This window comes from Lepidochelys kempii, chromosome 17 (genome assembly GCF_965140265.1).
Source record: "Lepidochelys kempii isolate rLepKem1 chromosome 17, rLepKem1.hap2, whole genome shotgun sequence".
NCBI lineage: Eukaryota > Metazoa > Chordata > Testudines > Cheloniidae > Lepidochelys > Lepidochelys kempii.
In genome coordinates, this window is record NC_133272.1 from 5,655,622 (window position 1) to 5,671,816 (window position 16,195).

Below are 16,195 nucleotides of genomic sequence, written 5' to 3' on the forward strand. Positions count from 1 at the left end.
CTGAGTAAAATTAAGTTACCCAGGACAGCATTGTTGCAGCTCAGCTTCCATGTGCCTTCTGAAATAGTTGCAGGATGATGCATTGGTTTTCTGTCATTTGCAACTCTGTAGGTGTCAAATACAGAATGGCCACCTCTTCACTCCTTTGCCACATTGCAAACCCCTTAATGGCTTAATGATACTTAATTATTCATCCATATAGGGGCAAATTCTCAGCCCTGCTTGCGTATCTATTATGATGCACAACTCTTTTCAAGTTCCCGCAGCTGGCTGCCAGCTAGAATTGACAGGGATGTGAGGATGTTGAGGTGGTGATGGTGCTGTTCTTGTTCAGAGCCTCACCTGAAATCTGCCCCAAAATCCTGAGTTCAGTTTATGACAGAAGAACTTGCTGAAGTCTGACTTCTCCCTGGGATAGGGGAGGAGTTGCATAGCTGTGCAAGCTGTATGTGGCTACATCAGGAATGTGCTTCACTCCTCCAAACCAGACACACTTAGATTAAAGGAAACCTAAGGTTATGGGACTGCTAAGGGCTATATGCCACAGATGTTCCTGCACTCAAAAATAAAAATTAATTTGGTAAGTATCTAATGTTTGAGCTTTTGCATCTGCAGCTCTTTCTAAATGTAAAGCAGAGTTAAGTGTCCACACAATGCATTTAACAGCTGGCATTTTTTCTGCTTTCCTGTGTTTGCATAAGAGATTGTGGATAATCAAGTTATTGTGATAGGCAAAAAATGGCAAATAGACAATTTCCATCTATAAAGACACTTGCCACATTTGCCCTTTTATCAGAAACAATAACTTATAGGTGAAGGGAATCTTCTTGATGATCTTGTCATACAGTTCCTCCAATGATGTATCTTTAGGAGGACTGTAAAGAGAGACAGTTTCTTCACCCAAGTGTCTGCTTCAATGTGTTTGTGGTGTTTGCCATTGTCCTTCATAATGTACCAATAATCAAATTTATCTTATTTCCTCAGATGTTCTTAATCCCTTCAATCCAGCTGAAAGCATCCAAACTGAAGCATTTATATTTCAGATATCTTTTTTTTAATGGACAATATCAGCTTAAAAATTCAATTACAAATTCCTTTCTTGTGTTACAAATTATTCCTTAGATTATTAATGTCATGATGATGTACAGGCAGGAGCAAGCAGCACAGAGGGGCACATGTGATTGTAACAGACATTAGTGTTGTTAGTAATAACCTAGGTGTACTGAATCTTATACTCTTAATTAACTCTTTAAATGCCTTCCAGCACAACCAAGTGAAAGAACTGCTTTATCTGATTTACTGTTCCACTCTTTATGCTGTCAGTACATTTTGGATTTCTCAGTTTGGCAATGAAAATAGATTAGTCAATTTCACTTTGCTTTTAGTCAATTTCACATGCAAAGAACACATTTTATAAAATAGAATATCTGTACTCTTGGTAAAAAAAGAGTTTTGTATCACAGAAGGGATTGTTGATGATTTTAAAAGAAAATCATTCATTCTACAATATTCTTTTTAGTTTCTCTTATCTGTGCCCCCATCTTGGAAGTCCCTACCAGTGCTATGTGGACTGGCAACATTTGGCCACAGCGTTTCAGATGTCTGGTGTGTCCTTTGCTGAAAAGGAAACAGCTGGGTATTTTCTGACATAATGTGCCTAATCCACCTCTGCTGTCATCTTAATTGCTGTTGCTGTTTTTTTAAGTCCTCTACAGAAGGTCTTTGTAATGACAAGTGAACAGTTTACGCTTCATAAGCATACATAAAGAAAGCTGCTGCTAATTGGAGGGGGAGTAATGCAGTTATGATTCCTCAATGTTTAAGTTACAATTGGTTAAAAGGACACATTTTGGTTAGTATTTACACTGCTATATAAAATTCTATCCAGGGTGAAATTTGTTTGAGGTCTGACCCCAGAAATGACTATTTTGGAGAAAGAAGAGATGTTTGTTAAACCTTACTTATAATACCAACATCAGCATTTCTATTACTGTTTTATTTCTTATTTTATCTGTGGTTGTGAACTGTTAATGGATACAATAGCCAGTCATGTCACAAGCCGGGGAGGGAGAATCCCGGCCATACCACTGAAGAACTCCTTTTTTCCATACCCTGCCCTCAAGGCTTGTTGCCATAATCTTCCAGATTAATAGGACTCTTCAGAGCCCAGCAGTGATGCCCCTTAATCTACCAGAGGGGGGTTATGCTGAGTAATGTACTCCCTTTCCCCTCCACTGCTTACCCTAAGGGCTTAGCACACTGCCTCAGCAGCACTCCCAGCTCCTAAGAGGTTGAAGGGGCTTGTTTTTAAACTTCTCTCTCCTCCAAAAGTTACATTTCCGTAGTATAGATAGCTATAGATAAAGTACTCTTACAGTTATATGCCAAAACTTGTTTTCTCTGAATGTTAAGATGTTTTCCTTTTTGCTCCTCCTTCCACAGATAACAATATCTTTGGAGAGAATCAGCCTGGAGCCTTGCTTCCTATAACCATTAAAGGGCTGAAGGTGTCCCTTAACTCCCCCTTCCAGCTTGCTGACTCACTTTGTCAGTAGCTTGTGTGATATGAGAAGATATCATTCTTTAGAATCAGAACAGGGAAAGGAACGTTGTTTGCACTGAGAGAATCATAGAGATGACCGTTCTTTTTTTCCTAAAGTATTCAGTGTGTAATTCCTGAAGACATTCCAAGCCATTCTAATGAAGTGTACTGTCTGCCAGTCTGTGTGCTCTTCCTAGAGAACCATCTGTTACGCCTCAAATATCTAAAGGTATTCATTTATTGCACCAAACAAATCAATTTCTTTGTCTGACATGCAGTAACTTGTGAATGTGGCCTCCTAGAAGGTAGTTTGTGACCATGCAAACAGGATCTTCTGTCCACTGTTGCCATACAAAAAACATTTTCTCATGACTCATCATAGCAAATTTCTGATATCAGACCGACTGATGTGATTTTACTTTACTTGATAACATATGTAAATACTAAAAAAATCCTGAATGATTTTTCTCTTCACTCAGTCATTGTTACATCATAAGCTTTTTCTTTTGGTAAACCATAAAGGCAATTTTGAACTAACATGGCCTTATTTTAACTTGATTTACTGTTCCTTTAATTAGATTATTTGTAACTGAAACACGTAACCTAACAAATCTTGCTGTGTCATGTTGCAGCAAATAAAGATATTTCAAATTACGCTGTTTCGTGGTTACCAGAAGGGTTCTTCTGATGAGCATGTAGGCCTTTACAACACAAGGATATAGGACCCAATCCTGCAGCATATGAAGTCACTGGGACCTTAATGTGAGTAAAGGCTGCAGGAGCAGGCCTATAATGGTAAATTTTATGCTTATTTGCAAACCCATTACTCCCCCTTCCCTGCTGTAGATTCAAAGAACATCCTCACCCCCTCATTCATCTGAGATGGTTCATTTCTTTCCCCCTAATACTTTGACCTATGAGAATACAAGTACTTTTTTGAGAAACACAGAAATGTCCTATTGTGAGATTCCTTACCTAAGAGACTCTTAAGACTTGAGCCTAAATAGGTAGTGGTCTTCCATTATTTTTTCCATTAAACAATATGGAACTAATTAAGACCCTGAAGCACATGTGTAACTTTGCACACGTATGTAGTCTCAAGGACTTCAAAAGGCCTACATGCATGTTTAAGTCTTTGCAGGATCAGGGCCTAACAGTGCAGGAATTCTCAGATTTCCTTCCTTTTCACTGCACTATATTGAACTACCCACATAGTTTAATAGGGTCCTCTACTAAAACCTGACCCACCAATGGAAATCAGACCACAATACAAAATTCACCATCTTGTGAAAGTAGTCCTGTAATACCGAAACCTGAGGAGGTATTAATGAAAAAGCAGCTTAAGGTAGGTGAGGTGAAGAGCAGAATCCATTGTGAAAAACGCTCAATGAAAATCTTAATTACTGTATATAGTGCCTTACCTGACAGTGACGGTACCCTAGAAATGCCTTAGAATAGATATTTAGTTGGACCTAAACAGTTCCCCCAATCCTACTTCCTGTGAGTTTATTTTTTTTATTATAAAGTAAGTTATTGTTCTCTCATTCCCACAACCTATTTGCTAGGCACGTTTGGTACTGTACATACAGTAAGTATGCCAGGATTCCAGTAACTTGATTGAATTGTTTACAGAAGAACACACATTATGTAAATAGTCTACTGTACCTTGTCCTCTGGAGCGCTGCACATACCTATAGTAGTATTGTTCATAGTAAATGTTTTGGTAACTTTGCAGTGGTCAGGGCATATTTGTTAAAGCCTGATAGACATTTCTTTACAGCAATAACATTTGTAATCCCTCTTGCTTAAATTGCTTGATAGTAATTACCATTGCAGACTATGTGGCTGTGGGCATCCATCCATTTTAGGTACCTTAAATTGTTAAAAATCAGCTTCCCCCCCACCCCACCCCCTTTGAAACCATTTGGAAAAGAGAACTGTTGAGCAGATGCCAATAATAAATCCTGTTGAGATCTCTGTATACTCCCAAGAGTACTGCCGTGCCAACTGGAGACTGACTGGCATGAATTTGAACTCTCTGTACCACTTGATATATTGTGCTTCAAACGGACCAATTACAATAATTACCAGCTCTGTGGCTGGGGCTTTAGTGCTCAGTCTGCACCTCATGCCCCAACTAGCTGGCAATATGTCCAATCCTACAAACTCTCAGTTTTTCAAATAAAATGAATGCAAAATGAAATACTTAGAAAAATTAGAAGAGAGCTTGAACTGAAATTAAATGCTAGCCAATGGTAATGGTGTTCATGATGCAAACGGTAGATTACTAGAAAGTTATAAAGTTAGGCCCAAATCCTGCAATCAGTTCAGCATGGGCAGACCCTTTTGCCTGGGGGTCCAATTGCAGGATCAGTGCTTGAAAAAGTACAGTGGGGAGCACTTTATAAATGTCTATAGATTGGTAGAATTTCTGTCTTATATTTCAATATATATTTTTAAGACTGTGAAAATAAATTAGAAAAAAATCTGTATAAAAAGGAGTGGTATACTTTTCATTAAGCCATTGTTACTTTTCAGTTGTCTTTTACTTTTCGTATCAGAATCTTAACTCTTTCAAAAATACATCATTTTTATTACTCTGCAAAAGGTGTTTTACAGAGAAAATGTTTTAAATCATTTAGTAAAAAAAGAAGTTAGTGAGGAGGGATTCCAGTAACTTTTAATAACAATTTATCTTCCCTTGATGACTGGGGCTGCCCAATAGCCACCTGCCATGTCATCATTCCACTAGGAACAAAATCTGCATCAAGGTTCTTGTGTGCACAGTTACCTGTGTTGGGATGTTGACTTGTGTCTCGGCCCTCCACTGGGTATATTGAATAGTTGTTGAAGAGAACTTTAATCTTAAAATATTTTAATCTGTATTATTACTAGTCCTTTTCATTGTTTCTAGTGTTCATCAGGGTTGGAAGGGACCTCAAGAGGTCATCTAGTCCAACCCCCTGCTCAAAGCAGGACCAATCCCCAACTAAATCATCCCAGCCAGGGCTTTGTCAGGGCGTTGTGACCTCTCGATGTCGTCTTAATTATTCTGCAGCAATAATAGCATTCCCTTTATCAAGGAGGCAGGGGAACTGTTGGCATAAATCTGTCATAAGTTCGTGTGACCTGACATATGCTTCAGATGGACTATTACAATAATCACTTGTACTGCTGTAACTTTGGCTACGTGGCCTGTGACCCGTGTACCTCAATTAGCAGAATACATTGTGTTATCTAGATAGTCATTTGCGTGTGCCCCAAAAGTATCTAAAGGATTTTCATTCAGAAAGGTGATGAAACAAAAGTAAATGGATGAAATTTAGAGGTGGGCAAATTAGTGTAAATTACAGGTAGTTAGGTCAGTGTCTAAATTAGTGTCACTTTGCATACTGAGCAGCCCGAAGAAGGTGTAAATTAAGATGGAAGGTTGGCACTTTAACTTATTCTTCATTTTCTTCAAAATCATTCAACAGAGAGATTCCCCAGGACAGCCTGTATGTAATCTGTTGACTTTTCTTATTCAACAGGGGAATGTTTTATCTTGTAAAGGAAAGGGGAGCATAAACTGAAACAGTTCAGAAATGCAAACAGTGTTGCGGAAAGGAGAATTTGCTTTTTGTTCCTTCTCCGCAAATCATTATTATTATTATTATTAGTTTATTATTTTATTATTGAAACAAACACCTCTGTCTACAGGGAAAACAAGCTATTCCTCACCTTTCTTAGCTAGATATTTAGATGGTGATTTGGCGCCAAGTGAAAAGTGGGAGCGGGAGTATAATATGTAGGGATAAATGAGTAAAATGTTATGGTACTGCACTGGGTTTCAACTGCCCAACTCCTGTCAGTTTCATTGGCTTCAATCTTGTGCAATGCTGAATATTTTCCCCACTGTCTCCTTTCTGAAGACTGGTTAATTTTTAAATTGGACCATCAACATTTTCTTAACTCTTGAAGTTTATATTACACAAAGTTGAGCCTTAGAACCACCACAAACCTCACTCCCTTCTGCTCTAAATGCTAGGTGTGTTTCTCTGACCTTGCCTTTGCTAGCATAAACACAGCACATAGCACAGTGTACTGTGTACATATAAGATATTACATTAAAAATAAAAAATCTCATACAATTCCCCTCTTGGGAGAGGAAGAGAAAGAAAGAGCACATGTGATAGATGCTAATCATGTTCCTTAATACATTTCTGGAAGTTGCTCAGATACTACAGTGATGAGGGCTGTTTAAAAAGAGTGTATCTCCAGCACCAGTATTTCACAAAATGGTTGGGCTTTTTTTGTTTTGTTTCTTGCATGTTTCAAGAGGCTTTGTTTCCAAATTGTATTTACTAAATCCAATGCAAAGCTACCTAATAAGATACAAAATTGACCATACATGATTAGGAAAACATGGACTATTATCCAGCATATTTTAACATTGTTTATGCAGTCCCATTTGTGTGCATGACTCTTCATAGAACAAATAAGTCAGTTAGTGGCTTGATGATTTTATAATTTAATTCAGATAAAATATAGGAGGAAGATGGCAAATAAAAAAAAGAAAAGAAAAAAAGAAGAAATATATCAACTAGTACTTTAGGTAAAGATTTTTAAATACATTTTCCTTCTCCCTCCTCTTATGAAGGTGGCATTTTTATATCAATATTATTGGACAGATATTTTGCATCTATAACGTGCCTTTTAGACAAGGATAGCAAAGTATTTACAAATATTAACTAACATGACATGAGATAGTTAAATACAATTATTAGTTTAATTTTACAGATAAGTAAATTGAGGTATGGAAGTTAAGTGAGTTGCCCAAGACTATATAGTGAATCAGTGGCAAGGGGTCAGTATTATACTCTAGATTTGCTCTACTAGAATATGCTGTTTAAGGAGACAGGTCCAGATTCTCAGCTGATGTAATGCTAGTGAAATCAGTAGAGAGGTTTATTTACACCAGTTGAAAATCTGGCCTACAGTATGTAGTATTCCCATGTTTCCATTCCCTCAATCAAATCCTATCTTTTCTTAAAGATGCTGTTTGAGAGAAACCACAACAGTACTTCTGTGTTAATCCTGAACTCTTCTTTCTTTTAGCTGCTTTAAAGTGTTGAATTTCTCTTTGGGGATGTGTGACTTAATAACATTACAAACAACTCTTTATCTCTGTGCAGGCAGATAATTACTTTAACAACCAAAGTGCTACATTGACACTTTGGAGGTCTTTTGTGTGCATCTAAGTACCCAAAGCAGCCCAGAGGTGTCAGTTCTGGGTACTGCAGCAGCGCAGATGTTGCTACTGCTGTCCTCATCTTCAGTCACTATGGAGAAAACCATCTGCTTCTGCTTTGGTTTGGAAAGGGTCTTGGGTTCCAAAGTGCCTTCCCCCCACAGCCCATCCCTGTCCCTAGCTGCTGTGTTTACAAGAGCAGTAAGGGAATTAATCACTTGGATTAAAAACATTCCAGTTTAGTTCTAATTAAAATAAATAAATAAAAATCCTGCTTGCATACACTGACATACAAAAATAGTCTTTGTATGAGAAGTAAATCTACAAAGTTTATCTTTCTCAGAAACAAATAAATCTACACCTGCTCATTGTCTTTTTTATATTATAAACTTATTTATAGAGTGTCCTTTCCTCCCACTCCTACTCAAGATGTGCAGAAGGTAGACACTCAGCACATTCATGGGTCCTGAAATAATTTTCAGGGCCTGTGAAATGTCATCATGTTGCATAGCTTTGATCTAATGTGCTGGGGTCCCGTGAAAATATCATATTTTAATGTAAATGTTATGCTAGCCAAAATATTTGAAAGTATCTTTCCTTTGCCTGAACTACTTTTGCAAATTTAAAGTATAATCAATAACAACAATATATAGAGAGACACATAAAATAATAAAGCTTTAAAGTTTGTATTCTTTGATGAGGTGGACGAGGCTTTCTTCCAGCAACTAATGGAAGTTACTAGATCGCAGGCCCTGGTTCTCATGGGTGACTTCAATCACCCTGATATCTGCTGGGAGAGCAATACAGCGGTACACAGACAATCCAAGAAGTTTTTGGAAAGTGTAGGGGACAATTTCCTAGTGCAAGTGCTGGAGGAACCAACTAGGGGCAGAGCTCTTCTTGACCTGCTGCTCACAAACCTGGAAGAATTAGTAGAGGAAGCAAAAGTGGATGGGAACCTGGGAGGCAGTGACCATGAGATGGTCGAGTTCAGGATCCTGACACAAGGAAGAAAGGAGAGCCGCGGAATACAGACCCTGGACCTCAGAAAAGCAGACTTTGACTCCCTCAGAGAACTGATGGGCAGGATCCCCTGGGAGAATAACATGAGGGAGAAAGGAGTCCAGGAGAGCTGGCTATATTTTAAAGAATCTTTATTGAGGTTACAGGAACAAGCATCCCGATGTCTAGAAAGAATAGTAAATATGGCAGGAGACCAGCTTGGCTTAACAGTGAAATCCTTGCTGATCTTAAACACAAAAAAGAAGCTTACAAGAAGTGGAAGATTGGACAAATGACCAGGAAGGAGCATAAAAATATTGCTCAGGCATGCAGGAGTGAAATCAGGAAGCCCAAATCAGACTTGGAGTTGCAGCTAGCAAGAGATGTTAAGAGTAACAAGAAGGGGTTCTTCAGGTATGTTAGCAACAAGAAGAAAGTCAAGGAAAGTGTGAGCCCCTTACTGAATGAGGGAGGCAACTTAGTGGCAGGGGATGTGGAAAAAGCTAATGTACTCAATGCTTTTTTTGCCTCTGTCTTCACGAACAAAGTCAGCTCCCAGACTACTGCACTGGGCAACACAGCATGGGGAGAAGGTGACGAGCCCTCCATGGAGAAAGAAGTGGTTCAAGACTATTTAGAAAAGCTGGACGAGCACAAGTCCATGGGGCCGGATGTGCTGCATCCGAGAGTGCTAAAGGAGTTGGCAGGGGTGATTGCAGAGCCATTGGCCATTATCTTTGAAAACTCATGGCGATCGGGGGAGGTCCCAGATGACTGGAAAAAGGCTAATGTAGTGCCCATCTTTTAAAAAGGGAAGGAGGAGGATCTGGGGAACTACAGGCCAGTCAGCCTCACCTCAGTCCCTGGAAAAATTATGGAGCAGGTCCTCAAGGAATCAATTCTGAAGCACTTAGAGGAGAGGAAACTGATCAGGAAGAGTCAGCATGGATTCACCAAGGGCAAGTCATGCCTGACTAATCTAATTGCCTTCTATGATGAAATAACTGGCTCTGTGGATGAGGGGAAAGCAATGGACATGTTATTCCTTGACTTTAGCAAAGCTTTCGAGACGGTCTCCCACAGTATTCTTGCCAGCAAGTTAAAGAAGTATGGGCTGGATGAATGGACTATAAGGTGGAGAGAAAGCTGGCTAGATCATTGGGCTCAACGGGTAGTGATCAATGGCTCCGTGTCTAGTTGGCAGCTGATATCAAGTGGAGTGCCCCAAGGGTCAGTCTCGGGGCTGGTTTTGTTCAATATCTTCATTAATGATCTGGAGGATGGCGTGGATTGTACCCTCAGCAAGTTTGCAGATGACACTAAACTGGGAGGAGTGGTAGATACGCTGGAGGATAGGGATAGGATACAGGGGGACCTAGACATATTAGAGGATTGGGCCAGAAGAAATCTGATGAGATTCAACAAGGACAAGTGCAGAGTCCTGCACTTAGGATGGAAGAATCCCATGCACTGCTACAGACTAGGGACCGAATGGCTAAGCAGCTGTTCTGCAGAAAAGGACTAGGGGTTACAGTGGACAAGAAGCTGGATATGAGTCAACAGTGTGCCCTTGTTGCCAAGAAGGCTAATGGCATTTTGGGCTGTATAAGTAGGGGCATTGCCAGCAGATCGAGGGATATGATCATTCCCCTCTATTAGACATTGGGGAGGCCTCATCTGGAGTATTGTGTCCAGTTTTGGGCCCCACACTACAAGAAGGATGTGGAAAAATTGGAAAGCGTCCAATGGAGGGCAACAGAAATGATTAGGGGACTGGAACACATGACTTATGAGAAGAGGCTGAGGGAACGGGGATTGTTTAGTCTGCAGAAGAGAAGAATGAGGGGGGATTTGATAGCTGCTTTCAACGACCTGAAAGGGGGTTTCAAAGAGGATGGATCTAGACTGCTCTCAGTGGTAGCAGATGACTGAACAAGGAGTAATGGTCTCAAGTTGCAGTGGGGGAGATTTAGGTTGGATATTAGGAAAAAATTTTTCACTAGGAGGGTAGTGAAGCACTGGAATGTGTTACCTAGGGAGGTGGTGGAATCTCCTTCCTATGAGCTTTTTAAGGTCAGGCTTGACAAAACCCTGGTTGGGATGATTTAGTTGGGGATTGGTCCTGCTTTGAGCACGGGGTTGGACTGAGGTCTCTTCCAACCCTGATATTCTATGATTCTATACGCACAACCTATTGAATGTGATACAATAGACCCACCATGACAGGACTAATAAAACGTTGACTCTTTTAAAAAAAAACAAACAACCCTTCAGATTTATTTCAAAAGTAACTAACTTTTAATGTTCCTATAGTACCTCCACTTCTGAACTCTGAATTCATACTGCTTCTGCAACTACATACTGTACATCCACTACCCGAGGAACAAGCCTATTCTATCATGCACGCTGCATAGTATTTTTCTCAAAATGGAGCACAGCTCTGAAGCAGAGTAGATTTGATGGCTGTAGAATCACAGAATACATAGAGTGCTGTTCATAATACCTATCTCTCTTTTCTAAAGAACTTTAAGATGCAAAACCTACTCTATAAGTGCAAAGTGCCGATTTGCTTTTGTGCATTGACCACTATCAGCCTGTGTCAAGACTTGGAAAAGACTTGAGTCCTTCTTGCCAGTGTTCAGGAGGAGTTGATAGGGCTTGGATTTTGGGCCCCATTCCTGGGTTAATGGCAGATTCATAGATATTAAGGTCAGAAGGGACCATTATGATCATCTAGTCTGACCTCCTGCACAATGCAGGCCACAGAATCTCACCCACCCACTCCTGTGATAAACCTCTCACCTATGTCTGAACTATTGAAGTCCTCAAATCATGGTTTAAAGACTTCAAGGAGCAGAGAATCCTCCAGCAAGTGACCCATGCCCCATGCTACAGAGGAAGGCGAGAAACCTCCAGGGCCTCTTCCAATTTGCCCTGGAGGAAAATTCCTTCCCGACCCCAAATATGGCGATCAGCTGAACCCTGAGCATATGGGCAAGATTCATGAGCCAGATACCCAGGAAAGAATTCTCTGTAGTAACTCAGATCCTACCTCATCTAACATCCCATCACAGGCCATGAATATTTAATGCTACAGGTAATGTTGCCAACCCTCTAGGATTGGCCTGGAGTCTCCAGGAATTAAAGATTAATCTTTAATTAGAGATTATGTCATGTGATGAAATCTCCAGGAATAGAGCCAACCAAAACTGGCAACCCATGCTACAGGGGGGTATGTTGGCTGAGTGATGGACCTGGGGCTAGAATTTGAACCCATTTGGCCTCTGTTGAAATGCTGCTAGGATGCAAAATTGGATTGCTCCTGTTGGAGAGTCGAACTAGTGCTTTGAGTGGGGATTCAAACCCCAGCATGGTAGGAGCTGGGGGAGACACAATTCAATTTCACCCAGACCACACCACACGGTCCATTGTCTACAGCCAAGCTCTACAATACAACCGCATTTGCTCCAACCCCTCAGACAGAGACAAACACCTACAAGATCTCTATCAAACATCCTTACAACTACAATACCCACCTGCTGAAGTGAAGAAACAGATTGACAGAGCCAGAAGCGTACCCAGAAGTCACCTACTACAGGACAGGCCTAACAAAGAAAATAACAGAACGCCACTAGCCGTCACCTTCAGCCCCCCACTAAAACCTCTCCAACGCATCATCAAGGATCTACAACCTATCCTGAAGGACGACCCATCACTCTCACAAATCTTGGGAGACAGGCCAGTCCTTGCGTACAGACAGCCCCCCAACCTGAAGCAAATACTCACCAGCAACCACATACCACACAACAGAACCACTAACCCAGGAACCTATCCTTGCAACAAAGCCCGTTGCCAACTGTGCCCACATATCTATTCAGGGGACACCATCACAGGACCTAATAACATCAGCCACACTATCAGAGGCTCGTTGACCTGCACATCTGCCAATCTGGTATATGCCATCATGTGCAAGCAATGTCCCTCTGCCATGTACATTGGTCAAACTGGACAGTCTCTACATGATAGAATAAATGGACACAAATCAGATGTCAAGAATGTGCAGGAAATGGCCCAACTTTATTATCATGCACATTGTGTAAAGAGTTGTCACTTTGGATGGGCTATCACCAGCAGGAGAGTGAATCTGTGTGTGGGGGGGTGGAGGGTGAGAAAACCTGGATTTGTGCTGGAAATGGCCCACCTGGTGATCACTTTAGATAAGCTATTACCAGCTGGACAGTGGGGTGGGAGGAGGTATTTTTTCATATTCTCTGTGTATATATAAAGTCTGCTACAGTTTCCACGGCATGCATCCGATGAAGTGAGCTGTAGCTCACGAAAGCTCATGCTCAAATAAATTGGTTAGTCTCTAAGGTGCCACAAGTACTCCTTTTCTTTTTGCGAATACAGACTAACATGGCTGTTACTCTGAAACCATTCAAAAACCAGTCGGAGAACACTTTAATCTCTCTGGTCACATGATTACAGACATGAAAGTTGCGATATTACAACAGAAAAACTTCAAAACCAGACTCCAGCGATAGATTGCTGAATTGGAATTCATTTGCAAATTGGATACAATTTACTTAGGTTACCTTGCATAATGGCTTAGCCACTCCCAGTCTCTATTCAAGCCTATTTCCCCTTGTTTTTTCCTACCCCCATCGCCCCAATGTTCCTCAGACGTTCTTGTTAAACCCTGGATTTGTGCTAGAAATGGCCCACCTTGATTATCATACACATTGTAAGGAGAGTGATCACTTGAGATAAGCTATTACCAGCAGGACAGTGGGGTGGGGGGAGAGAAAACCTTTTGAAGTGATAAACACCCATTTTTTCATGGTCTCTGTGTATAAAACATCCTCACGGCATTTTCCACTTTATGCATCCGATGAAGTGAGCTGTAGCTCATGAACGCTTATGCTCAAATAAATTGGTTAGGCTCTAAGGTGCCACAAGTACTCCTTTTCTGTTTGCGAATACAGACTAACAGGGCTACTACTCTGAAAATTCATTCCTGTGACAAATGTGAGGCCTTGTGGTAAAGTGGGATTCGAACCAGCAATTTGATGTTTAAGTTAATTTCAAACGTGCAGCTCACCCCACTGCGCCGGCCCTCAAAGGCCCACTAGATGGCGCTCTTTCAACGAGCAGCAAGCCCCGCTTTCACCGCTCTCTAGCGCTGCCGGAGACCCTAATGGTCGGGCTGCGCCACTGCAGCCCTTTCCCCTGAACCTCGACGGCGGCCATCGTTGCTCAAGACCACGTGACGCGGCGGCGACCAATCAGGACGCGGAAGGGGGCCCGGACTCTCGTCCCTGTGGCCGCCATTAAAGAAAAAGGGGCTCGGAATTAGACGGGAGAAGAATCCCCCGCTCTCCCCCCCCCGGCCGGGACGCGACATGGGGGCGACCCGCTGACGGGAGCTGGGCGCTCAGGATGCCGCGGCCGGGCAGCCGCCGACAGAGGCACCGCTGAAAGAGGAGGCCCGCCAGCGGGGGCTTCGGGGCACCGACCGCGGCCGCCGCGTCCCTCTGTCTCCGCGCTTGGCGGCGGGGCCGGAGCGAGTGGGGTTCGGCCCCTACCTGGGGAGATTTGGGGGTTCGCCCCCGTCCCCGGAGGTTCCCCAGTTGAGAGGATTCGGGGTTCAGCCCTCCCCTTTGGGAGGGCCCTCCCCCGAAGAGACCCCGCGGTCCCTCCCTCCCCGGCTAGGGAGATCGTGGGGTTCAGCCCCCCTCACAAGAGACCTCTCCATCTGACGATTTGCGGGGTTCGCACTGGCGGAGGGAACCCCCCGGCCGCGGCAACTTGGTGGGGGTCGGAGATCCACCCATCGGTGGGGATTTGGTGGGATTCGGCTCAACTTTGGGGTAGGCCCCTGCTGACGAGAGACTTCGTGGGATCCATCCGCCTCTCTGAAAAAACTGGGGCTCACCCCCTGAAGAAGATCCCCCCCCCGCCGAGGAGACGGTGAGGGTCGCCCACAGTTTCTCTCTTCCGCCCCCCCAGCGAAGAATCTTCACGCACAACGGAGACTATTTGGGTTTCACCCTTCAGATAAGAGGATTTTTTGGGGGGGTATGCTCACAAGAAAACATACCTCCCTGGGCTGCTGCTGAGGGGGCGTGCGGGGTCCCCTTCTCACTGAAGAACCCCCCTGGCGGATTTTGGGGGACACCCTGGGAGAATTTTACCCCACCCTTGGGAATTCTTAAAACTTATTTGGTTTCTGACGCCTGAAGTTTTTGTCTGATCTAATTTTTAATTTATTTGGAATATATTTTGAGGGGGAGAAGAATCTGACACCCCGCTTTACTCTCTTCCCCTCGGACTCTTATCGACCCACAACCACTCAGCCCTAGTCATTCCACTCTTTGCCCCTCTCATCTGGCGAATAAGAAACAAGAGGAAGAGCAGGGAGGTTGCTGGATTAATTGCCCCTGTTGGATTATTTATTCCTCAACTCCCTCGTTTGGCGACTGAGAGAAGAGTGAGGGGTCGTGAAACCATTTTACCTCCTGCCCCATTGGATTAATTACCCCACTTCTGTCCCCTTGCTGGATCAGCTATCCTCTTCTCTCCCCTTGGTCTTCGATTGAGTGGACAAGAGAAGCAAGGAGGATTGTGTATCTTAATCTCCCATCGTTGGATTATTGGCCCTTTCCTCCTTTTCTCCCCTTCCTTCTTGTTGTCTTTGCCCTCCTGTTTTGGCAGAAGAGGAGGGAAGGTTCTGACTCTTTTGCGCACTTTTCACGGCTCCCTCCCCTCCCCCCCGCTCTCCCTCTGTTTGTGCAAAATCCCTTATTTAACTGTATTATTTGTGCGTGTGTAACCTCCCTCCCCCCTTTCCTTCTGTGTCTCTCCCTCCCCGGCTCGCTGTGTCTCTCTCTCTCTCTCTGTCTGTCTCTTTCTTTCTTGTCGGAGGCTGTGGGATAATGGCGTGTGGGTTGTGGCTGTGAGGATGAGTTCCTGCTTCGTGCCGAACGGGGCCAGCCTGGAGGATTGCCATTCCAACCTATTCTGTCTGGTAAGTGTCCACCAGCTGCAGACATGCTGTTCACAGAGAGAAAGAGGTGTGGTGGTTGTGTTTGTTTTTTTTTTTTTTTTTTTTTTTTTTGGTGGTGGGGGTGGTAGGGGTAGTGGAAGCAAAGCAGCCATTTTTAGCATAGCTTCTTCTGGATGAGTCCTCAGAGTAGGCCTTGCCTGGAACCAGCCAGCTTTTCCGTGTCCCTCTGTTCCCCCCACCCCACATCGTTGCCTGTGTAATATTGTCCCTCCCTCCTTCTCTTGTCTTTTCTGGCCAATATTACCCCAACACTTTGCTTTCCCCTTCTGTTTCCTTTTCCCTAACTTTTTCTGCTTTCTATTAATCTTTTTAGCTATACCTTCTCACATCTTTATTTTAGTCCTGGCAGGAGGTG

At 42.9% G+C, this 16,195-nt stretch overlaps 1 protein-coding gene across 3 annotated transcripts in view; it reads left to right on the forward strand.

Moving 5' to 3' along the window:
• The first annotated feature begins 14,053 nt into the window (after positions 1-14,053).
• Positions 14,054-16,195, forward strand: part of MED13 (mediator complex subunit 13) — an 80,047-nt gene continuing 77,905 nt past the window's right edge. For all 3 annotated transcript variants that reach the window (XM_073315788.1, XM_073315789.1, XM_073315794.1), the window contains exon 1: positions 14,054-15,801. In XM_073315788.1, coding sequence (XP_073171889.1) covers positions 15,736-15,801 — 66 coding nt within the window. In that variant the 5' untranslated portion in view covers positions 14,054-15,735. The remainder of the gene's footprint in view (positions 15,802-16,195) is intronic.